Source organism: Nycticebus coucang, chromosome 5 (genome assembly GCF_027406575.1).
Source record: "Nycticebus coucang isolate mNycCou1 chromosome 5, mNycCou1.pri, whole genome shotgun sequence".
NCBI classification, from domain to species: Eukaryota; Metazoa; Chordata; class Mammalia; order Primates; family Lorisidae; genus Nycticebus; species Nycticebus coucang.
Genome location: NC_069784.1, coordinates 4,582,503 through 4,608,228, shown reverse-complemented (window position 1 = coordinate 4,608,228; position 25,726 = coordinate 4,582,503). Strand labels below are relative to the sequence as shown.

At 39.2% G+C, this 25,726-nt stretch overlaps 1 protein-coding gene across 1 annotated transcript in view; it reads left to right on the top strand.

Annotated features, from left to right (window-relative positions):
• The first annotated feature begins 9,734 nt into the window (after positions 1-9,734).
• Positions 9,735-25,726, top strand: part of ANKRD13C (ankyrin repeat domain 13C) — a 91,437-nt gene continuing 75,445 nt past the window's right edge. Inside the window, exon 1 of the mRNA XM_053591808.1 lies at positions 9,735-10,666. Coding sequence (XP_053447783.1) covers positions 10,222-10,666 — 445 coding nt within the window. The 5' untranslated portion in view covers positions 9,735-10,221. The remainder of the gene's footprint in view (positions 10,667-25,726) is intronic.

The following is a 25,726-nucleotide window of genomic DNA, read 5'->3' as shown; positions in this document are numbered from 1 at the left end:
TATACATGTTGCAATATGTTTTGTTCAACACTGATCTGGATGATTGAGTTTCTTTTCCTTTTCCTGCTCTTACTTCTTCCTTTCCTTATTCTTTTTTTAAATATATATACTATCTGTGGCTAACACCTAATCAGAAAAGCTTTAAAAATAAAGAATAGGCTCGGTGCCCTTAGCTCAGCAGCTAGGGCACCAGGTACACACACTGGAGCTGGCAGGTTCCAATCCAACCGTGGCCTGCCAAATGGCAATGATAACTATAGCAGCAAAATAGCCAGAGGCTGTGGCGGGCTCCTATAGTCCCAGTTACTTGGGAGGCTGAGGCAAGAGAACTGCTTAAGCCCAAGAGTCTGAGGTTGCTGTGAGCTGAGATGCCACAGCACTCTACCAAGGGCAACATAGTGAGACTCGGTCTCAAAATAAATAAATAAATAAAATAATTGTCCTAGATTATGTCTCTGTGTGTGTGTGTGTGTCGATGAATACAAATGCATTTGCAGATGGATAGTTTAAAATGTCTAGTAAATATTTGAATTGGTGGATATTTTTAAGTAATATTTTCAATTCCTACTTCCTAAGATGAAATGTTAAAAAATATCTTGGTTGGGGCGGCGCCTGTGGCTCAAAGGAGTAGGGCACCGGCCCCATATGCCAGAGGTGGAGGGTTCAAGCCCAGCCCCAGCCAAAAAATCTTGGTTGTAATTTTATGTGTTTTCAGTACATAGATAAAAATGTGAAGCACTCTCTTAAAACATAACATAAGGAAAATAAGCAGGGTGATTTGAAAGTGAAATTTGAAATGATTGCACAGTGAATTGGATCACAGAGATGTACAAAATCCCCAGAGGCAAAGTAGCTACGGGGCTGGGCTAGCCATGCTGACTTTCCGACTTTCTCGTGTAGCTAATGAAAAAAGGTGAGGAGCACTCGCAGATGAGCTTGGAGAACGGGTGTTACCCAGGAATGTGAAGAGAAAGGAGTCTTGGAGGCATGAGTTGGCACTGACCATCCTGCCCAGTGTGGGGCGAGGAGGCTGCTGGCGCCCCTCCAGTCCTGTGAGTCCTCGTCTGCCTCACAGACTGACTCTTCACTCCTGAGGAACAAGGCACGTCAAGCCCTCAAAACACAGTGCCATTAACCATGAGAATCAAACAGCTGATTCCGCTTACTCTGACTGAGGCTCACCCAGCCACCTTCTGCTTACTTGGCTTTCCTTGTGGTTTGTCTACAGGAATGTGCTGATGCGTAATTCTAGTCCACTCTACCATTAATTTTAGATTAGAAATATGAGATCATTAGTCTTTTATTCTTGTTAATCTCAAGCCCATCCCTGGAAAAATAGACTTATTTTGAGTGTACTGACAAAATTTGATTTCTTTACTTGTCACACTGAGGACCAGCTCCCGGACTCCAGTACACCCATTAGTAAGTTAGTAAGTGCCTCCGTGTAACACGCTTGACTGTCAGTGTTCTCCAAACTGTAGCTCCTGGCATTCCCTGGGCCAAATGATCACAACAACGAAGGACCCACAAAAGGTTTAAATTTTAGCAATTCAGGGTCCTCAGTAATTGTATGACCATTTGCTTTATTTTTATAAAAATTTTAATAGAATTTCTCTATTCATGATAATGCCTCAAAATGACCCAGATGATACTATTTTGGAAACTGCAAAAGTAGAGTGTGATAAACACTTACAATGTGGTAATCCTAAAAGTTGAAGTAAGATGTTGTTAAGGTGACAGATTATATTAAAACCAACCTTTGTACTAGGAAGACAGAAAAAGAACTGTATTCCAAGAAATGATTTCTAATCTATATACTATGGAGTGCTATGAGTTAATGATTCCATCTAAATACAAATTATAAAATCACACCTCAAGGTTGTTAAGTTAGTGTTTGTTGAAGGCGTGTTAGTGCAAGGCAGTGGTCAGGGGCCAAGGATGTTCGGGTGAGTAAGACACAGAATCTGTCAACTCTTTGGAGTTTATATTGCAGTGGGAGATAGAGAAAGGTCAGTCAGCAATTACAGTCTGCGAATAAGTGACAAGTGGTAGGGAAAGTAATGGATGTTCTGGAAACACAGAAGCACTTAACCTAGACATAAGGTGCCAGAGTTTTCCTGAAAATAATGGCCATTAAGCTGAGACTCAATGACAAGAGAAAGAGCAGGGTGAGTACTAGAGAGAGGAAATAGTATGGACAAAGAGTTGGGGTCTTTTGAGTGAAAATGGTAAGCATAACCGAACTATGGTTTACAAACTGCAAGTGCAATATTAGAGAAGTAAGCAGGGTTAGCAAGACCATGATGTTTGTAATCCATATTAGATTCTTTGTACTTTATCTAGAGAGCCATTACATTTTTAAAAAATATGTAATAAATATTTGAGACCTAGAGAAAGCATAGAAGTATTTTAAAATCTACATATACATCACTAAGCTTAAGAAATAAAACATACATACTCTTTAAAAAAAAAAAAGGAAAAGCCTAAAAAACAAAAATTAGGCAAGATGTGGTACCTCATGCTTATAATTCTAGCACTTTGGGAGGCCAAGATGGGAGGATTCCCTTGAGGCCAGTAGTTCAAGAACAGTCTGGGTAACATAGTGAGATCTTGTCTCTACAAAAAATAAAAGAATTAGGGCGGCACCTGTGGCTCAAAGGGGTAGAGCGCTGGTCCCATATGCTAGAGGTGGCGGGTTCAAACCCAACCCTGGCCAAAAAAAAACCCCACAAAAAATAAAAAATAAAAGAATTAGCTAGATGCGGAAGCACACACTTGTAGTCCCAGTTATTCAGGAGGCTGAGGTGGGAGGATTGCTTGAGCCCAGGAATTTGAGATCACAGTGAGCTATGTTCAGGCCACAGTACTCCAAACTTGAGACTCTGCCTCCAAAAACAAAGCAAAACGAAAAGCACACACTAATAATACACGTATAATACAAACACACATATGGAATTTCCTTACGTACTCCTAACTGATGGTATTTTTCTCCTCCATGCTCCATTTAAACCACTATTCTGAATTTGGTGCTATTATTCCTACACATTTGGCTTTTTACTTTAACTACCTGTGTAACTCTAAACAAGCCAAACAAATGGTCAAAGGGTGAGTAAGGTTGCCAGATGAAATATAGGATGCCCAGTTAAATATGAATTTCAGATAACAAATACTTTTTTCATGTAAATACATTCCAAATATTACATGGGGCAATACTGCAAATTTTGCAAATATCCATGCAGTATTTTACTTGATGAATATGTTATTTGATAAATCTGGCAGTTCAAAGGGTGGGTGATGTGCAGTGAGGCAAAGGGTGGGTGATGTGCATGGGTGGGAAATGGGAGCCAGAGACACAATAGTTGGAGGTAATTTCAAGTGATAGTGGCCTAAACCCAAGTGCAGGCAGTGGAAAACTGAGGGAAATGGTTTAATTTTAGAGCTATGCAAGAGGTAGACAGGTCGAGAGTTGGTGACTGGTTGAGTATGGGTTTGGGGGGGATGGAGGAGTTAAAGATAATCAAAGTGAAATATGGATTTGGTCAGTGGGGTTGTTGATGAAGAGAAGTTCCATTTTGGACATTTTGAATCTGATGTTTGTAAAGAATATTTAGGTTAATGGATACAGAATGCATTCTGAGAAATAAAGTAATTTAACATAAAGCAGATCCAGGAATCTGTGGATACATTTGCTGACCCTATCCATCTATATCATTTAATCTCTTACATAATTTACCAGTTGTGTCTTAATCTCTTCTTTCACTGAAAAACCCATTCCTCTCCCTATGAAGAAAATCAACATATTTTATGCCCAAATATGTTTCTTTTAAGATAGCTGTCAGGGAGCCAGCATACAGCTGTGCTCCTGTACAGCAGGCGGGGGGTGGGGAGTGGGGGTGTGTGAATCTGCACAGATGCAGTGAGGCCTGGCCCTGTCTGGATCTATAATAGGAAAGATTAACTGAGAGTCTGACACCGGGAAGATCCAAAAGAAACAGTTATGGTCTATTCTCTCTGGGGATTGCTGCTGTGAGATTTTATCCATCTAGCAAGACTACCTTTGCTAGCCAAGCCTCCTCTCTCATAACATGTCTTGCCACTATAACCTGATTTACCACCATCACCTGATTTTGGCCATGCTCTGAGGCCCCATTCTTTCTGTAACTTCAGGATAGTACATAGTTCTGCGACCCACTGAGGAGCTGGGGTTATCATTCTGCTGTTCTTCCTGTGTACGTGTTAATGAGTTTGGTATTCCTTTCTCCAATTAATCTGCCTTTTGTGAGTTGATTTTTCAGTGAAACTTCAGAGGGCCAAGAGGAAGTTTTTCCTTGGACCCTGTGCCTGTCCTAATTCTCTGGTTCCAAGCTTTGGTGTTGGTGATCTGAACACCATTTTATTGATGGCTGTCACTCTTTTTATATTTCCTCTTCATCTCATTGACTTAGCCTCTTCTGATGCTCTGGCATCTTTTTCCCCTCTCTCTCCTAATCAATCTGTGTTTCATTTGTCTCAAAGAAATTGCTTCCTTCAATTGCAGCTATTGGCTCTGGTTTCCTTGGCAACTCTTGCCTGATTTTTTTCCTGATTACTTAAGAGAAATCTGACTAAATCACTGATAACCACAGATCAGAAATAGTAGAAGGAAATTGCCTCTGAGAAAAAAAGAAGAAAGATTTAGAGGAAGTAGAAAAATACTGAGACCTAGGGAGAGGCAAGTAAAATGTGTGAAGAAGACATTGACTTACATAGTTGGTATTTTTTTTACTTTTTATTGAGACAGAGTCTCACTTTGTTGCCCTCGGTAGAGTGTCGTTGTGTCATAACTTACAGCAACCTCAAACTCTTGAGCTCAAGAGATTCTCTTGCCTCAGCCTCCTGAGTAGCTGAGAACTATAGGTGCCCACCACAACGCCTGGCTATTTTTTTGTTTTAGCAGGCCTAGGTCTGGGTTTGAGCCCACCAGCCCCAGTGCATGTGGCGGGTGCCCTAACCACTGAGCGATGGGTGCTCAGCCAGTTCGTTATTTTCATTTGTGATGGAGCTGTTGTGAGAATTGCCAGATTTTGGAGATGATTAGCCAGGCAGCTGTGTCACTCATCCAAAATAATCCTAGGCCTGGCTCAACCAATGTGGAGTGTAGGAAATTATATTCTAGATTATTGTGAAAACATAAAATACAAATCTTCAGAGAAGAAAAAACAAAAGATGTAGACTGAACTAGTACTAATGCTTGCACTAGATACATCAGTATCACTGCAAGGAGAATTGAGTGAAATTAATAATTGTAGGTCTGTTGATGCATTTGTAAAATATAACTAGTGAGATTTTATTTTGTATAGTACTACTAATCTGCATTTCATGTTGTAATACTATTGCTGTTATTTAATGAAGACACCAGGACAAGGATTACGTACTAAGGCTAATACAGTTACATACATTTCTACTAAAACTCATATTCATTCTTAGAACTAGACTGAACCACATAGTCAAAGTGGAGTGTTAGTAAACATGTGTCATTGGAAAAAGTTGAAAAGACACCCATTTATCAGAAAGTTTTTGCTATTCAAGGCAAATTGGGTATTATTTGGAATCTTTACACCAAGAGGGAAATTAAGAAGTGTTAATTTGTAGAACTACACAGTATTACCTAGTAAATTCAGTAGCTGAGTTACATACTTGAGTTGGTGTATTGAGTTCGATCTCAGTAATATTTGAACAAAAATACATCATTTTTCATTAAGTTATTTATTATGTATGGATATAATTGATAGGCACTACATATTTTATCACATTTAATTCAAGATAATGTAATAATAGTCCCCCCCCCCCCAAGTAAAATCCCCCTGTAAGTCTCTGGACGCTCATGCTACTGTTGCTGCCAGCTGTGGCACCAGAAATCCTCCCAACATCTTCCCTGCCTCATTCCATTATGAAGTGGTTCTTCTGTTTGGAGGGCTTGGCCACGCCTGTGGCTCAGAGATGAGTCCTGATTGGGCAACACTAATCAGAGCACTCTCCTTTACAGGGATTTGTTCAGGTAACCCAGGCCTGAGCCAATCAGCATTCTCCAGGACACAGGATTGGACAGGGCTAGCTTGCAACCGCCCAGCTCCAGACCTGATTGGCTGTGGGACCTCCAGCCCTGAAGGGGGAAGCACGTGCCCGCGTCACAGCTGGTGGCCATCTTGTATTCCTGAGGGAAGCTCAGTCCTGCCAGAGGAGGTCAGTGCAGAGCTGGAGGCGCGAGAGTGTCGCCGAAAACCGTCGTGGCTCTCGAAGACTATCTCTGAACCTTTCCATTATGTAAGCCAGTAAACCCCTTATTTAAGCCAGTTTTAATATAATTTACTGTTATTTGTGAGTTTAAAGGAAATCCTAAATGATACGTCAAGGCTTGCGCTTCCCTCCTGAATCCGGGCGGGTAGCGGTCGCCCTCCTGCCGTCGTCAACCGGGTCACTGGAGGAATTGATGAAGCATCTCCTCCCGGATTCGCAGTTGCCTTAGTACGTTGCTGATCCCTTGAGGTTTATTATAGAAAATCAGAAAGGAGAGAAAGGGACACCTCCTTGAGAAGACGGGCTGCGGGGTGGAGGGGAAGGGGCGGTGGCTTCTGAAATGGCTGTTAAAATTGCCGAATTATTAATAACAAGATCTAGCAATGGGCATCATTATTAGCGTGATTTGGGGCAGTAATGAGTGTAAATGATACTTAGAGTTGTCAGCAGTAAGGCTGTGGGAAAGTATCTGTGGTTTGTTTTGGCTGCAGCGTCCCAGGTACGACTTGATGGCCGTGCTATAGTGGACGTGGCCTCCAGTCACGCAGAAGTGCATGATACATTTTATTTAGAGGTCAAGTTCAGTGTAATGTCCTGGCCCTGGATTCTGTGGCAAGTGAAATAAAACCCTTGTGCTAAGAAGAGATAAAATTTAAACCAGTTCTTGACAGAGTGAAGAAGTTACCCAGGCGGATAAAATGGAAATGAGTTCTGAAAGTGTGTAACAGTGAAAGACACAGAGTCATGAGGGAGGATAGAGGACTGTTAACGGATGGTGCTGGTTAGAATGAAGAGTGAACTTGGCAATGCAGGAAGAGGTGACGTTGGAAAGATGGGTGAAATCTTTGGGACCCTGGTCGATTGCACATTATGGTAGTTAAGTGTGATAATGTCTTTATGGTTTTCAATCCTTCACACACAATCCATTGGCTAGCATGCATAGTCCCAAGTTTCTGATTTTGCTCTTTGTGTTGTAGCCTAGCCTTAGCCTCATTTGCCACCATGTTTCCTGTCACTCTGCTCCAGTGATTCTCAAATATCATGTTGTATTTATACATCCCACTTTCTTTAACTCTACTTATTAGTGGAGCAATCCCTTCCTGTGCCTCATTTTCCTCATCTGTAAAATAGGGACAGTACCTCATAGAGTTGTTGTGACGATTAAATCACATAGCTCTTGAAATGTGCTTGGAACAGTGCCTAACACATGGTAAGCTTCCAATAAATAATAGTTATAATAATAATTATTATTATTACCTATAATGTATTTTTTCTCAATGTATAATGTATTTTTTCTCTTGGCCAATTGGCCAACTTATATACACTCTTTAAAACCTGGTTCAGATGTTACCTCATCCAGAAAGATTTCCTGATCACCTGATTTCTATTTCCTCCAGATAGAATGAATGACTTCCTTTTATATATGATACTGGGATCTTATATAATTCCAATTCTTGTATTTTCACAATGTATTGTAATCTTATATTCTATCATTTTTTTCTCTTTCATATTGTAATTCCTTAAAAATAGGGCTAAATATTAGTTTTGATATATATAGCGTTTGTTTTTAAGGAAGGGACATTCTCCATTTTCACACTCATCCCTGGGGTTAAGCCACCGATAAAGTACTTTTAAATTCTGGATCTAGTGATAAGATACTTCACAAGTATAATGGTACAATATTTGGCATAAGTTTCTGATAATAATAGTATGCTGGCCAGCCTTTCTGTATGAATCTTTTAAATATTATTTTCAAAGGTTTGTTCTGTACTGGACCTTCTTAATTTCTCACTCTACATACTCTTCTTTGGGGAATAAGCCACTTCTGGGACATTAATTACTGTCTAATGATAACTCCTGAATCTACCTGACACCCAATTCTCTGTCTCCTAAGGTTCACTACCAAATAACCAAAATATAAACCATCTGACTCTTTCTGAATAAGCAAGATCTTCAACTCAATATGGCAAGGTTGAACTCATTTTTAAACAACTCCTAAGTCATTTCCAGCTTCACTCTTACCAATTTGTTTCATGCTTTCATCACCTTACCTGAATTACTGCACATTCTTTATGCTTGGTGTAGTTCTCTATTATAGTAATCTATTTTTAATACCTACTTTTCTAAAGCATGAGTGTGTGCATTTTCTAAAAAGGCAAATTTAATCATGCTATTCCCCTGCTTAAAATCCCTAAAAAGCTAACCAGTTTTGGGTTTTGTTTTTTTTTTTTTTTTGAGAGCTCAAACTTAAAGTTGACATACAAAGGCCTGAATAATTTGGCTTTTCCTATTTCTCTAGCCATGGAGTCAGACTAGATTGTGCCATGTTCAAGTATTGAGGTATTGGGCAAATTTCTCCAACTGTCAAATGAAGATAATGCTTATCAGGAGGCGCGCTAACAGCATATAAAGTGCCAGAGTACTGCCTGGCTTAGAGGTAACAATAAATACTGCTGTTGCAGAAGAACAAAATATTATTTATTGTATATGTGTGTTCAGGCTGTGCTGCCTTCCCAGGAGGATCCTCCAAGGTTCGAGGTTGTGACTGGGTAACGTTTTCATGTAAATGGGACTCCCTTCTCCTCAAAATAATAAATAGAGAAAAGGGAGAAAGAGGTTGATTTGAATAGATTGAGAAGACTGGAGGTGAAATCCATAGTGACTGGAAGATGAAAAGAGACCCATAGAACTCGTTATTTGGGGGGGGGGGTAGAGGGGTAGGAGTAAAGTTTAAGAAAAAGATTTGAGAGAAACCAGCTGTCTGAGTAAACAGGGGTTCTGGAGAGAAAAATGTTATGGGTGAAGGTCTTTAGGACGTTTTGCGAACCTTCACCCGCGTGCCCTGGGCTTTCAGTTACCTTGTCAGTTTTATAGTTGGGAGATTTACATTTCTTTAGAATTTGACAGTAGGTTGAGTTTGACCATGAACTAGTCCAGTTATATTCAATTATTTGCCTTTAATGAACATCCACCCCGTGCCCTGTATTTTAACTCTGACATCTCCTCGAAATTCATTTAACAAATATTTGAGTAATCTCCTCTCTTCGTTTGCTGACCAACCTATCCTTTTTCACGGTCAGCCCCTAAACCCTTCTATGATGATTTTTCTGACACCCCAGCATTAAAATGTGCCCCTCCCTTTTTTGTGTGCAATCCACCTCCCCGCCTCCGCTCAGTTGGATATTGTACTCAGTTGTTTGGCTGTCATTCCTCTGGAGGGGCGCTTTATAAATCTGCTAGCTTAGTGCATCTGGCACGAAGTAGATGCTTAGTAAATGTTTACTGAATGAGTGTCCTGTGCATCTCAGTGACATCACATCCTGCACGCAGTGGCGTCATTCTGCCCTACTCTGCAGGAGGCTGAGAGGTTGGAGGGCTTAAGTGGTTGTTTACAACATGCACGGAACGTCTCCCAGGCAGGCTGTGGTTGCAGACCGCACACGAGCGCAGCCAGTGTGAACGCTGGCTCCGGTCCATTAGCTCCCGGGACTCCAGCCTCAGGCGGAAATGAGCTGCCCGGTAGGTGGCGGCGCCGGGAGACTCTGGAACAGGAAGGTGCGCGGGCAGCCGCGGGCAGCTCACTTATCGCGGTGTTTCCTCCCTCTCCAGTCCCTCGGGAAGCTCTCGCGAGAGGAGCGAGGGGAAGATGGCCGTGCCCTGCTTTTTAGTGTGAGGCCGTGGCTGTGACGGCGAGACCGGGATTGTAGTGTCGCGGGCAGCTAGGCGGTAGCTCCTGCCGGCGAGCGCGTGTCCCTTGGTGCCTAGGCGAGAGCCAGCTCTTCTGCCTCCGGGAGATGCGTTTGTCCCGGGCTCGGAGGTTCTCTGGGAGTTCATGCTGTGTTAGAGGCTCCCGGCCACCGCTCTAATCGCCTTGTGCCGCCGCAACTCCAGCTTCGTCGCCGGCGGTGAGCCTCCCGGATCCCCTCCTCACCCCTCGCGGCGGCGATGACCGGGGAGAAGATCCGCTCACTGCGGAGGGACCACAAGCCCAGCAAAGAAGAGGGGGACCTGCTGGAGCCCGGCGATGAGGAAGCGGCGGCTGCCCTCGGCGGCACCTTTACCGGAGGCAGGACTGGCACCGGCGGCAGCGGCAAGGGCGGCAAAGCCTGTCATAAGATCTTCAGTAACCATCACCACCGGCTGCAGCTGAGAGCAGTTCCGGCCTCCTCCAATCCCCCCGGCGCCCCGGCCCTGCCTCTGCACAATTCCTCCGTGACTACCACCTCCCAGTCCCCAGCTCTTCTAGCCGGCACCATCCCCAGTGCTGTCGTCGCGGATGGAGGCACTTGCCCCGCACACTATCCGGTGCACGAGTGCGTCTTCAAGGGGGATGTGAGGAGACTGTCCTCTCTCATCCGCACGCACAATATCGGGCAGAAAGATAATCATGGTGAGGAGTGCTAGCCCCTCTCCACCTCCTTCCCCGAGCCTCGGGTGTGCCTCCCCAGGCCTCTAGAATCTTAGGCTACCCTCGAATAGACCCCCTCTTTCCTCTCCTTTGCCTGTTATCCGGGCCAAATGCCAGTAAATCATGACCAGTTCAGTAGTAGCATGGCCGTGGTCAGGGGGTTGGTTCCTGTGGGTGCAAGGGAATGTTTCCTCCTTGCCCACTTCAGAGTTTCCTGTGAGAAGCTGTTTTTGTTTATCTTTGAACAGGCGCTCAGTGTGCTGATTCTGGACTGTCAGAAATTTTCGGTTGCCTCTCATCCAACCTGGCCTTATTGTTTTGTTTATGGAAGTATGTATTTTTTTCTTTCTCTTCCTCTCACCTTGGGTTCTTTAATGTTGAACAGAGAAATCGTCCACCTCCTTTCCTTGCTATTATAGATCCCAACTTGAATGCAACTGGTTGTGATTTCTACCTGCCCTGAGGTTGTCTTTTCCTTTTTGTCTGCTTTCTGGAAACTTAGAATGCTTTGATTTCTGAAAGTCACACAGTAGAAATTTGTTGGCATTTGATACCAAGAACAATTAAAATTAATTCTCAGTAGCTAATTTTTGTTGGAGTAGACATTTGATCTTTGTTTTACACCGATAATTACTAATAATAATGGCTCATCCTGATGACTATGGCTAAAAACAGTACTGTGATTTTTCATAGTAATTTCATGAGAAAGCATAGTATATTTGTTATTGAAGGACTGTGTCTCTACTTTTTGCTTTATCTTGTCAGCTGGATTTTTTGTTTTTCATTACAAAAAATAATGGATTAAGTTGATTTTTAAGCAACAGTAAACTTATTAATGAAAACTAATATAATCCCTGACATATTTAACATTTACTGTCATAGGCCATTTTATTTTATTTATTTATTTTGAGACAGTCTTACTTTGTCACCATGGGTAGAGTGCCTTGATGACATAGCTCACAGCAACCTCCAACTCTTGGGCTTAAGTGATTCTTTTGCCTGAGCATCCCAAGTAGCTGGGACTACAGGCACCCGTCACAACCCCAGCTATTTTGTGTTGCAGTTGTCACTGTTATTTAGCTGGCCCAGGCCGGGTTCCAATCTGCCAGCCTCAGTGTATGTGGCTGGCGCCATAACCAGTGTGCTATGGTTGCCCGGCCTATTATAGGCCATTTTAAAATGGGTAGTTGGAAAATATTGTTGATCATTCTACTTTTCACTTAAGACAATTGTTACATACATTCAGTTAGAACACACTGCACTCTGTACTCAAAATGAAGTGCACATGAATGAAATGCCTGTTTGTGGAATAAGCTCTCTTAATTCCACTGGACTGTAGACTTCTTACCTGAAGTTAGGACAAAAATTAATATTAAAACAATAAGGTTCCTATTCGTTGTATAATTCTCTACACTTGTGTGTTTTCTTTATTAATATTAAATCATAGCTGTGTATATTAATGCGATCATAGGGCACCATACACTGGTTTTATAAACAGTTTGACACGTTTTCATCCCACTGGGTAACATAGCCTTCCTGGCATTTTCTTAGTTATTGTATTAAGACAATTATATTCTGCACTTGCGTTTTTAATTTATAATACAGTAGAACCTCTGCAAATTGACCACTCAGGGACTGTAACAAACTGGTCACCATACGGAGGTGGTCAACATTAGTAACCAAGCCTGCTGACTGAAACATACATGTGGTGCATATCTGGACTGGAAATTAGGTCAGTTTAAGAAGGTGGTGAACTATGGGGGTTCTGCTGTACTGTAATTGTAATAGTATAACCACCTGTCATTTATCAGAAATCATACTCTTAAAAAGTACTTTAAAGCTGTGCCCAGTTTTTCATTTCTACATTTTATTTTATTTTTTTTGTCAGTTTACTATTGTTGTAACAAACATGTCTTTATCGATGGTGATTACATTCTAACCCTTTGACAACCGTTGTTAGTGGGAGATAGATTGTGGCCTCAGTTTATTAGTCATTTGTTAGGAAGTTTTTCACATTTGTTCTTCATAGTAACTACAGTTACATTACCTTGAAATACCCCTGAAAGAAATAAAAGGTTCGTTTTGAGAGTTAGTTTCCTTTAAAAGAGGAGATGGATGAGTATTAGAAAAGGTACTGAATTGCAGGATTGTTGGTCTTCCATGGTCTTTAATCCAGCATCTTAACTTTGGTTAAGTTTCAAATTTTGTTCAAGGTAGTTAGGATCCATATGCCCTTAAACTCTTGACCTTAGCACACTGAAATTCACTTTTTTAAAGGAAATTTCCTGTTGTTTTTAGTTGCTCTTATATTGTTGATATTTTGGATAAATATAACCAGTGGTTCTCATACCTGTGGAAATGGCAATCCCCCCACCCCCTCAATATATGCATTCTCATCTTCTGCAGTGAAGTCTCTCAGAAAGTCATTTCTATTTAATGTGCCGCTGCTTTAGTCTCTTTTTTTCTCCTCTAGCTTCTTAATTTCCCTGTTGCATTATTACATTATTACTTTTACTCGTAATATTTTACCTACATACTTTATTTAGATTTTTAGGATGTTTTTCCTTTCAAATTATAAGAGATAAATCCTTTTAAAATCACACAAACAAAAACAAGCTAGTAGTATATTTGGATTGTTATAACATGACAAGTGCATTGCAGAATCATATAGTCATGTAGGTGCATAGCAGAGTCATACAATTATACCATGTATCACATAGTTTTATATGTACTGTAGGAATTCCTTTCACAACTTGATGATGATGAGGATGATTATTGTATTTATTATAGATACAATTTATTGAGTGTGTCAACAGTATACATTGTAACATTTAGTCCTCACAGCTGCCCTGTAAATCACAAATTCTCATTACAAAGGTAAGAAAATTGAAGCCTAGAGAAGAAAGGAAACTTTGCTAAAGTTACATCCTTAGGATAAGTCACAAAGCTAGAAATCAAACTAATAGCAAGGACTCCAAAGCCTATGATCAACCTGTTTGTAAACATTTCTGTTGATTGGGACACATTGTAATACAAGGAAGTCAGTTCTAATGATGTGTATGTGGCAATTCATAGCAAAATTTTTAAATATATATTTTCGTAGTTAGTCCTTACTATAGCCTTGTAAAGAGATTTTGATATTGGACAACTCAGTTTTCTGTACTGCCTACATCTCTCACTCTTGTTTGTTATTTCTTTTTTATGTGGTGACACAAACAAATATGTTACTTAATCCATCTGACAGCCTTTTAGATATTTGACAAGAGCTATCATATTTCTCTTATCTTCAGGTTAAACATTCCTAATTTCTCTATTCATTCCTCATATGACGTGGTTTCTAAAGGATCTAGACTAGTCCCCGAAACAGAAAATACTATGTAGGTGTGTTAAATAAATAAAAGAGCATCTTTATCATTCAGTAGAACACTAGTTTGTTAATTCTTCCCTCAGAGGATGATGCCCAGAACTAGCTCAGTGCTGGAGCTATATTAGCCTTATGAGCAAAGACAACAGTAAGTCTGCATTTATTGCTCTAAAGCAGCGCACAGTTATGCAGTTAAGCAGCAAACAAGAGGATGCTAATTTAGAAATATCTTTTCTCAAGTTGTCTGCTCTCTCTGTTCTGTCCCTTCTTGTATTTATTTTTTTAACCTCAACACAGGATTTTAGATATATTAAATTTTATTTTGTTTGTCTTAGTCTTTCATTTTAGCTGGAGCTTGTTGAATCGTAATTTGGTCGCTATTTAGTTCATTGCATGTTTGCTCTTAAAGTTTTCACTGATCTTTGATTTAGTGAACTTTTTGGGGTGTGTGTACATTTGTAAATTATTGACTGAATTGAATGGGAACAAAGAGAGCTTTTTCTTTTGTGGCGAATTGTTTGCATAGGAATTGCTTTTTTTGAGCCATCAATAATTTTGAGAAATATATTGTATTTTAGGTCGAAACATATCTCTTGAAGTATAAGTTGAATATAGTAATCGCTACACAATCATGTCTATACTGTATTCAGATATGCTAAGCGATTGTAGCTGATGACTTATTCAAAACATCTCTTCTGAGTGGAGAAAAGAAGTAGTATATTAAAAGTATGCAAAATTATTAAATTTTGTCTCTTTAGTATATCTTTAGTTGTCTACTATATTTTTCTTCCACAGAAAATTAAAGATTGAAACTAAGCAGTGTAAAGATTCACAGTGTAAAGATTTTTCTGAATCACTTTTGCCATTAAAATTTGGCAAAGCATCATAGGTGATGTGTTATGTTTTATAATTGATTAAATTATTTTGTTTTTTAAAAACACCTTTAAAATTGAGAATGATATGAAATGCATAAAAGACTTCTTTGGTTTTGACCGCACTTCCTATTTGTTAAACTTGTTTTGTGTTTTCTCAGAGTTAAATATCCTTAAGAAGTTAAGCAGCTTCTCTTGGATGCTAGTCAGAAGTTTTTATGTGCCAGAATTATGATAGTTGTGGATACATGAAGTATTCAAATTAGTCTTTCCTAGATGTAAAAAATTTCTGATTTATTCTGAGAGATTTGGCAGTTTCTACAGCCCTTAATTACATTGCCTGACATGTGACAAGTCATCTTCTCTAAATATGATTAATTTTAAGTGTTACCAGATTGTCATATGTTCTTGAAGCTATTTCACACCATGACTAAATGTTTTAAATTTAAGTTACAATTCAAAGAAGAGTATTCCTCCCAATGCAGATATTCGATGAAGTGGCAATGAAATGGTTAACACGTAACATCTCTGCTTGGTGGCTGGCAGATATCTTCAGCTAGAGATCTTTTTAAAATCCTAATATCAGAAATATTAAAAATGTGCACTTGAAAATTTAGGAACTAGGATACTCTGGTGACCATGTGGTATGTTTATTTTGGCTTATTCTATATAAATCTTTTTGATATATTTTTCTACTTTGTTTTTGTCACTAAAATCTTCGAGATGGGTGACGCAGAAGAATAAGGCATAATGAATTTCTTTGAGAAGAGGCAACTGTAAAGCTAAGCTCTTCATGGGAAGGAAAATCTTGAACTAAGCCACTGGTGAACAGGAGAGGGTTAATGATGACATACCTTTAAGAGAATTAGTGGTCTTTATATTTGTTTGCTTTGTGTTTTGTAGTCTTTTCAAAACTTTGTTTTTGAAAGACCTCAGTTTCCTTTTGGAAAAAAGTGGTGGTTAGAGGCTTAAGATTTTAACACATTAAAAGTGTGTTACATTCCTTCAGCTGGTATGAGGGTGATTTGGCAGTGAAATCTGTTACTCTATTGACCTATCAGAGTTGATTCAGCAGATTGTGATTAGATTAGCATGATCTTTCCCCCTTTCTCTTCTTTCTTTCCTATGTGCATCTCCAACAGAGTAGGACTGGCTGTCTTTGGGTTGAGTGGCTACATTTCCTCATGGCATTGCCATCAGCACTATAATAGGACTTGACCCACCACTTACAAATGTTGTGATATGAGCATGTCTGTAGAGCTACTTTCTAAAAGGGACTGAGGAGCCTCTTTTTCCCTTTGTAGCCCACTGAACTGCGGTAAGAGTAGACATTCTGACCTTCCAACGGTGGCAAAAATGGTAGCAGAAGTGAGCAGTTATTGGTGACATTAGGTCTTGGACATCTCATGAGGAAGGACAAGTCAAGAGGATTCATCAGATTTGAGTTCTGTGTAGTGTGGCTGCCCCAAGTTAATGTCACTCTTATGTCATAGAAATCTATTTTAATTCAGACTACAATGTAATTGTCAGGATGTTTTGGGTTCTGAAAAATAAGTGCAATTCTCAGAGAATTAGGTGGGAGTGGGGCAGAGAAATTATATATTCCTATTCTCACACCATTTATTTATTTATTTATTTATTTATCTATTTATTTGGTTTTTGGCCAGGGCTAGGTTTGAACCCGCCACCTCCGGCATATGGGACCGGCGCCCTACTCCTTGAGCCACAGGTGCTGCCCCTCACACCATTTATTTTTATAAGAGAAAGGTAGGAGATCAGTTTGAGAGCAAGAATGAAGAACGTAAAGTAGGAGTAGAAAAAAGGGAAAAGGTCTTTTGCCATCTTTATATTTGTAATCAGATCTGAGTTTGAGACCAGCCTTCTCTTCCAGCTGGTTTTTATGTCATTATGCTATTTACTAAACCTCTGAAATAAGTAGTTTCAAAAGGGAGAAGGACATAAAACAATTTTAACTCTAAAGGCTCATGCAGTAGTAATACCATTTAGTATCAGTGTCTTGCTCTCATCTTTGGTATTAATTACCTTCCATAGAAGTATTCTTGCTTTTGAGGTTTAGATAGGACTTTCTTTTTTTCTTTTTTTGAGACAGAATCTCATTATGTTGCCCTCGGTAGAGTGCTGTAACGTCACAGCTCACAGCAACCTCAGACTCCTGGGCCCAATTGATTCTTTTGCCTCAGCCTCCCAAGTACCTGGGATCACAGGCACAACGTCCTGCTGTTTTACTGTTGCAGTTGTCATTGTTTAGCTGGCCTGGGCCTGTTCGAACCCTCCAGCCTTGATGCACATGGCCGGCGCCTTAACCACTGTCCTATGGGCACCGAGCATAGAAAGGACTTCAGTGGAGGTTGTATATGATGCTTGAATTCACACTGTATGTCAGTCTACTAAAGTGTTAAGTTTATCTGACTCTCCTGTAAGTCACCTTTCATCTACTACTCAGTTCAGTGCATTTGGATTCTTGGCTGCAGATAATCTGTCAGGCAGTTAATGCATGAGCTCTCACTTTTAGCACTGTATTGAATTCTTTAAAACACCCTGTGCTGAGTTACTTATACTCTTACGTACGTATACTTTGATTTTCCTAGAAGGTCACGTAGAAACCAGTCCTGGGTGAAATGCTTTTTGGAGAGTGAAAACAGATTTTGATGCTGCTCTTCTGGTTCTTTATAGCTTCTTTTTTCTTTTGTTAGTTCATTCACTCATTCAACAAAAATATAGTAAGCTGCTAATAATATATGGTAATGTTTTAGGTCCATGGAGATTACAAAACTGTACAAAACTGACAAAGTGCCTGCTTCCATGGAGCTCACGTTCTATGGAGAGACAGACAATAAACTAACAAAGACATAGGGTGCCAAAAAAAAAGTATACACGTTTTAAGAAAGGAAAAAAGTGTATTAAAACTCTATTAATATATACCAATAACGGCGTTTGGGTAGGCGCCAGCCATATATACTGAGGCTGGCGGGTTGGAACCCGGCCCAGGGCAGCTATAAAACAACAATGACAATTGCAACAAAAAAAATAGCTGGGCATTGTGGCGGGTACCTGTAGTCTCAGCTACTTGGGAGGCTGAGGCAAGAGAATCGCTTAAGCCCAAGAGTTTGAGGTTGCTGTGAGCTATGAAGCCATGGCACTCTACTGAGGGCGACAAAGTGAGACTCTGTCTCAAAAAACAAAACAAAAAAACCATACACATATATATATATACACACACACCCCAATAATATTTATTGTTTGTTATTTTATATATTGTATCTTGTATCTCTTGTAATTGCAAGAGTCAAACATTGATACATAATGAATGTTACAATTTTAATAGTGTTTTCCTTTCTTAAAATGTGTATATTGTCACCCTGTGTATGTGGTATGACTGATAATGATAGGTGAGAGTTGTTTGTTTTCTAAATGACAGGGTCTGGCTCTGTTGCCTGGGCATGAGGACAGTGGCATCATCACAGCTCACTGTAGGCTTAAACTTTTGGGCTCAGGTGATCTCCTGCCTCATCCTCTTAATTAGCTGGGACTACAAGTGTGTGTCACCATGACCAGCTGATTTTTCTATTTTTTTGTAAAGAAGAGGTCTTGCTATTTTGCTGGTCTCTGATTTCTGAGCTCAAGTGAACCTCCTGCCTCAGCTTCCTGATGTGCTAGGATTATAGGCATGAGCCACAGTGCCTGGCTTTAATAAGTTGTTAAAAAGTTAAATAAATACAAGTGAAGAGGCTAGAGAGAGAGTATGCTGGTAGTACAGGGAGGAGAGGTAGTAATTATTTTGTTGAGGTCAGGGTCAGGGAAGATAGGAATGAATAAAGAGAAATTTGAACAGTTACCTCAATAAAACTAGGGGGCAGCTATCAGGCAGAACAGAGTTTCAAGCAGAAAATAGCAAAAGGCAAAGATACCACTTTGAGGGAATAGGAAGAAGGCAAGTGAGCCTGGAACAAAGTGAGTAAAGGGAAAGTGCTAGGATATGTCAGATTTGAGAGATGTTTGGGGTTATAAGCATGTAGAACAGAGTAAAAGGATTTTGGCTTTTACTCTGAGCAATATGGAAAGCTGTCAAGGTTTCTAGATGAGGAGTGTGGCACTCTCTTTTTAAAAGGCTCACTCTGGCTGATATGAATCAGAAACTTGGGTGGCAAGGGTCAGTGTAAAACTGGAAGTGCTGAGAAGATAGAGGTGTAGGAGTTGATGATGGTTTGGATGTAAGATTATATGTGCATGTGTAAGTTCTGGTAGCATACTACCATTTTTGAGAAAAAAATGAAATTGTCTCTTTTTACTGTGTGCTTGGGTGGTAACTCGAAGGTATCTGTAGAACTTGGAGCTGTGTTGGTTCTAGTACTTTTAATTTCCTGCTTTGATCTATGACAAAGGGGCGTACAAAATGAAACCATTTTATAATATAATATCGAGTCATTACTTGCCTTTTTCACTGTGCTGACATTTTCACTGATGGTACAAAAGTGTGAGTAAATTTCTTGGCACTTTAGTACATGTCAGGGCACTAAATAGTAGTGGTTGTATTATTCATTACCATGTACTTGCAATAAAAATTTTTTATAAATAAAATTAAAATGCCAATTTCATCTAATATTTTTGATTAAACTGTAAAAATGATGAATTTTATTAAATCTTAATCTTGAGTATGTGCCTGTTGGTATTCTTTGTGAAATAATGGGGGTTGTACATGATGTTCTTCTGTTGCAGTCTGAAGGGTAAACAGGAGAAAACATTTATGAAACTGAGTTAGAAGCCGAACTAGCCACTTTTTTCATAGAATGCTATTTTTACTTAAAAGAACAGCTTGGAGACAAAGTAGGGTTATTATAATTTGAATTTTTGGCAAACCGTTTTCTGGAAAATGAAGTGAGCCTGTGACTTCAAGGAAAACAAGTGGCAGTACTTGTTGCCAATTAAAAAAATTCAGCCTTTCAAATGAAAATTAGAAATTTAGAGAATTTGTCTCTGCATGGTAAGCTTGATGTGTTCCCATACTTAAAAGACTGTTCTGGTCAGGTTGGAGGTGATACTACCAAATTGATTTGGGGGGGTATTATATAGTGAAATATGTCAACAGTTGGAAGATCTACCTAACTTGCAGTCAACTGATATTTTTCAGATGGTCAAGGCGTGTGTTACAAAATCATGCATTGGCAAAAGATCCTTTCAAAGTGCAAGAGAAATCACTGTATTTCAGTTTAATACAGTGCAAAAACTTATTAATATGATTTTAGATTTCACATCGCAACTGACTTAATAAGAAATGACTGCTTTCTGAGTTTTGGTATAGATTCAAAAAACATTCCCACCTGTCTGAAAAGGCTGTTAAATACTCCTTTTTTTTAGCTGTAAATGTGTTTTCTTCATATGTGTCAAACCAAAACATTTTATACCTGATTAATTGTAGAAGCAGATATAAAAATCCAACTGTCTTCTATTAAACCAAACATTAAAGATTTGTTTGTTTTTTGAGACAGAGTCTCACTGTGTTGCCCTGGGTAGAGTGCTGTGGCATCACAGCTCACAGCAACCTCAAACTCTTGGGCTTAAGCGATTCTCTTGCCTCAGCCTCCCAAGTAGTTGGGACTACAGGCGCCTGCCACAGGCGCTGTTTTTTAGTTGTAGTTCTCGTTGTTTGTCAGGCCCAGGCTGGGTTCAAATCCGCCAGCTCCAGTGTATGTGGCTGGCGCCCTAGCTGCTCTGCTACAGGCATTGAGCCAACAAATTTGTTTTCATTTTTATAAATAATCGAAAATGGTACTGCCCTTGTCACTCATTGGTTTTGAAAATGCAGTTAATGTTTTTTATAAACATTTTTATATTGTGTAATGGGCTTATTGTAGTTTTAAATTTCATATGTTCAGTTTGAATTTTGACTATTGTAGCTGTGAGATATGTACACACAAAAGGTTTGGGATCTTTAATAATTTTTGGAGTATAAAGCAGTTGTAAGACCGAAAAGTTTGAAAACTATTGATACAGTAAAAAGAATATGAATTTTAGTGTCATGAACTCCCTCAATTTCTAGGAAATTTTGGGAAATAACTTATTAGCTTTATTTCTCTTAACTGTGAAATAGAAATAATATTTGTTCCACAGGGTATTGAGCAAATTAAATAAGATACGAAGTATATAGCATAGTGCCCAGCACATTTAATAGATGTCCATTATATGCCAGCCATTCTGAAGACTTTGCATTTGCATACTTTAAAAGTGGCCTTAGTGTTACTGGAATGTAACTTTTTTTTTCATTTGAAAAGACAGAATTAAATTTTGTTCTCCAGGTTAGAACCAAAGCATCCAACTTCAGATTTATTCATTTATTTTTATTTCAGGTTAATGTGAGAGTACAAACAACTAGGTTACAGTATTTATTATTTGTTAGGTAGAGTCCCCTTGTAAGTGTGTCATATACCCTGTCATTGTGCCCCATAAGTGGCAAGTACACCTATCCCCTCCTCTCTTCCCTCCTCATTCCCCCTTCCCCCAGCTGGAACTGAACTGAGTTTTTGTCTTATGTGAGCATGTATTAAATTGTCTGTTGGCTTCATATTAGTATTGAGTACATCTGATATTTTGTTTTTCATTCTTGTGATACTTTAATAAGGAGAATGTGTTTCAACTCCAACCAGGTTACTACAAAAGATGTAAAATCTCTCCACCTTTTTTATGGTTGAATAGTATTCCATGGTATGCATATACTATAGTTTGTTAATCCATTCCTGGCAACTTCACATTTAAAAACTACATTGTGAAAAGTTGATAGTGAAGGTTATTTTATGTTTTTAGTATCCTTTGTGTAATTAATTACTTTAAGCAGCAGGTTGGGGACATAGAAAATTGAAGAGATAGTAGGTGGAGCTAATTAGGACATTTGAGTACTCAGACTTAGTTGATAATGCAAATTTATTGTTATCTGGTTTGTAATATTGATAATTATTATTTCGCCATTTCATTTTTTTTTTTTTTTTTAGAGACAGAGTCTCACTTTATCTCTCTCAGTAGAGTGCTGTGGCATCACAGCTCACAGCAACCTCCAACTCCTGGGCTTAGGCAATTCTCTTGCCTCAGCCTCCTGAGTAGCTGCGACCATAGGCGCCCATCACAACTCCTGGAAAATTTTTTTTTTTGAGACAGAGCCTCAAGCTGTTGCCCTGGGTAGAGTGCGTGGCATCACAGCCCACAGCAACCTCCAACTCCTGGGCTCAAGCGAGTCTCCTGTCTCTGCCTCCCAAGTAGCTGGGACTACAGGCGCCCACCACAACGCCCGGCTATTTTTTGGTTGTAGCCATCATTGTTGTTTGGCGGGCCTGGGCTGGATTCGAACCCACCAGCTCAGGTGTATGTGGCTGGCGCCTTAGCCGCTTGAGCCACAGGTGCCGAGCCAACGCCCGGCAATTTTTTTGTTGCAATTTGGCTGGGGCCGGGTTCAAACTTGCCACCCTTGGTATATGGGGCTGGCGCATTACCCATTGAGCCACAGGTGCCGCCCTATTTTGCCATTTCAAATATTGACAGGCTGAGCGTAGTGGTTCATACCTGTAATCCTAGCACTTTGGGAGGTCTAGGCAGTAGGATTGCTTGAGGCCAGGAGTTCGAGACCAGCCTGGGCAATAGCAAGATAATCCTCTCATGCTGGGACCAGCCTTTACAAAAAAAATTAAAAATTAGTTGGATGTAGTGGTGTGCACCTGTAGTCCCAGCTACTCGGACAGCTGAGGCAGGATTGTTTGCAGAAATTTGAGGTTGCAGTGAAGAATAATAGTACACCTGCATTCTAGCCCAGCTGATAAAGCTGAGACCCTGTCTTAAAATATATGTATTAGCGAAAGCATGATGTTTGGTAGTAGGTTGCTCTGATTATATTATCTATGTATGAGCAGGATTCGGTTATTGAACTCAGAGTCATTCCTAGTTCATAAATATTTTGATTGAGACTTTCAGTGAAAAATTTCATTTGAAACTTCAGTAGGTACTGTTTTTATATTCTTGGAGGGTTTAAGAAATTGTAGATGACTATTTCCCTAATTAAAAAATATTCAGTAGGTATTACATTTACATGCTACAGAGTTCTACAAAGATTTAAAATGATACATTGTAAAACATAAAGTTTCCCCTTCATCCTTGTTTTTATTTACTGGGTTCCCGTGTTCGGCAGCAGTTAGTATTATTAGTTATCAGTTCCTTATGTTTTCTTCTTCCTAGTTTAGAGCATGGCATTTCTTTTTTCCCTGAAAGAAAAAGAAGTGAAGAAAAAATTGTTACTGTCTATTCTACTATTAGAATATTCCTTTAACAAAAAGGAATATTCAGAAATTTATGTTTGTAAGTATCTTTCTCCTTTTTTACTGCCAAATTTATATATCTAGCCTAGACTTTTCCTTTGAGTTACAGATTTTGTATTCATCTCCACATGGTATCTCAGAGACATTTCAAAATTAACTTGTCTAAAATGTAGTTATCATTTCCCTTCTACTTGGCCATTCAGTCTTAAAAATTATATTAAATAGTTGCTCAAGCCACAATCATTATAATCATTCTTTGATTTACTTTCTCCTATGCTCCATACCTATCTAATCAACAAATTATTTTGAACATTATTTTGAACTAGTCTGCTTAGGTCTCTACTGTTAACCTTTGGGAACATACAATTTTTGTCATCTTTTTCCTGGAATACACTAGACTCATAACTGGTCCCAGGTCCCCCTCCAGTTCATTCTCTAGTAACAAGAATGATCTTAAGATGTACTTTGCATCATGCCACTTTACTGTTTGGGATCCTTTAATGTCTTCCTCGCTTACACTGATTATAGAGTCTTATGTGTTCCGGACCTTGCCTAGTTCTCCAATTTAATCTTATACAGATTTTTCTGTGTTCAGACCATACTTGTTTCTTTCAGTTCTGTGAATATGCTAGTATTTCTGGCCTTTGTAATGCTTTCCATTCTTTCATTTCTTAGCTCCTATTTATCTCTTAGATCTCATTTTAAACATTTCTTTAGAGAGATTTTTCTGACTAAAGGATCAAAAAGTACATCTCCTTTTATTATTTTCAATCTTAACCATTTGTTAGTTTTTTTAATACTTACCACACTATATTTTGCCTCATTTTGTTTTATATTTCTGTTATTGTCATTTTTGAATATAAGTTCCATGAGGAGAGGAAATATTTCTAGCTTGTTAATGGTTGAATTTCTAGTGTCTCCACTATTTCTAGCACATAATAATGCTCAGGAAATATTTATTAATTGAAAGTGAATGGATTTTACTTCTGGGTAAGATGGAAGAGAAATAACAGAACCTAAAAACCCTTCTCTTGACTTCATAATTAAGATGCAGTAATGACTCTAGAATTAAGTAAGCTAGATTATGAGAGAAATTTTTAATAACAGTAATGTAATTATATATGAAATATATTGATGACTCACAACAGATACAGTATAATAATAGAAGTGAAATAGTATGAAGTGAAACTACTAATTTAGAGTAGGGGTCTGCAAACATTTAATAAAAGGGCAAGTGGTACGTATTTTAAGCTTGCAGTTCATACTTTCTGTTGCATGAAAGCAGCCATAAACACTACTTCATTGATCAGCATGTGGTCGTGTGACAGTAAAGCTTTATTTCTGTCATGTGCTGACCCCTGAATTAGGGGATGAGAAAATTTCTAATATGATAGACAGCAGGAGCAAGTTCATGCCTTACAGCAAACCTGCTTCCTTTTGCTTTTATTTGTTGGTATCATTAGGACTTGGGACAATGGAAAAAATAAAGCTATTTCTAGTATCTTATTTTGAATGGAGAAACTAACACTAAATAAACAAGTGGACAAGGAAGCTTATTTTGGTCTAGAGCTGGACCAAACTGGTAATAGCTACTTGCAGCAAAATAAGAGGCCCAATAAAAAGGCCCTTGTAAAGAATACTATCAGATTTTAAAATGTCAGGATCACCAATAAGCTTTTATTGTAATTCTAATAACTTTACCATTACCCCCATTAACACCTTTATTGATATATAATCTTCATATTCAAGTAGAAGGAAAATGATTCTGGTGGAAGGTAAGAGATGTAGGAAGGAATGAAGAGCAAAAAAAAAAAAAAAAAGTTAATCCAAATGAATATTGGGTATAACGCAAAACAAAAACTATAGATAACAGTAGAGTGTAAGTCTAGATCAGTGATTCTCAACCTTCCTAATGCCGTGGCCCTTTAATACACTTCCTGTGGGTCGCGACCCACAGTTTGAGAACCGCTGGTCTAGATGGAGGGAATGTAGTTAGTGTTCTAAAGTCATTGTATTGCTGTGAATATGGGCAAAAAGTACCATTAAACATTAGACTTTGATAAAGATAGATGTTGTGAACTGTATCAGTGTCATCTAAAAGAAATACATGTAAAGATTATCTCTAAAGATGGCTGACCAGAGACATCAGCTGCCAGGCCATCTCAGAAAGAAGGAAAAAATTTTGATGGAAACGAAACAAAACACGGATTGGGTGTTTTTCTGTGGGAAAAGTGCCAGAACCTACCATTGATTCCATGGGAAGGAATGAGGAGGAGCAAGATAGTGGCAGAGATCAGCCCCCAAGATATTTGGAGACCTAAAGGATAGGTGGGCATGTTTATTTCTCCTTTGCTCACACCTCTGGAAGTCAGCAGGTCTGCAAGCTGCTAGAGAGCCTTGCTACCCTCACAAGCCCCAAAGCTGCTGCGGCCAGTAAACTGAGCTTCTTGAGGACAAAGCACCAGGCTGCCAGCCCTATTTGGGTCGCTTC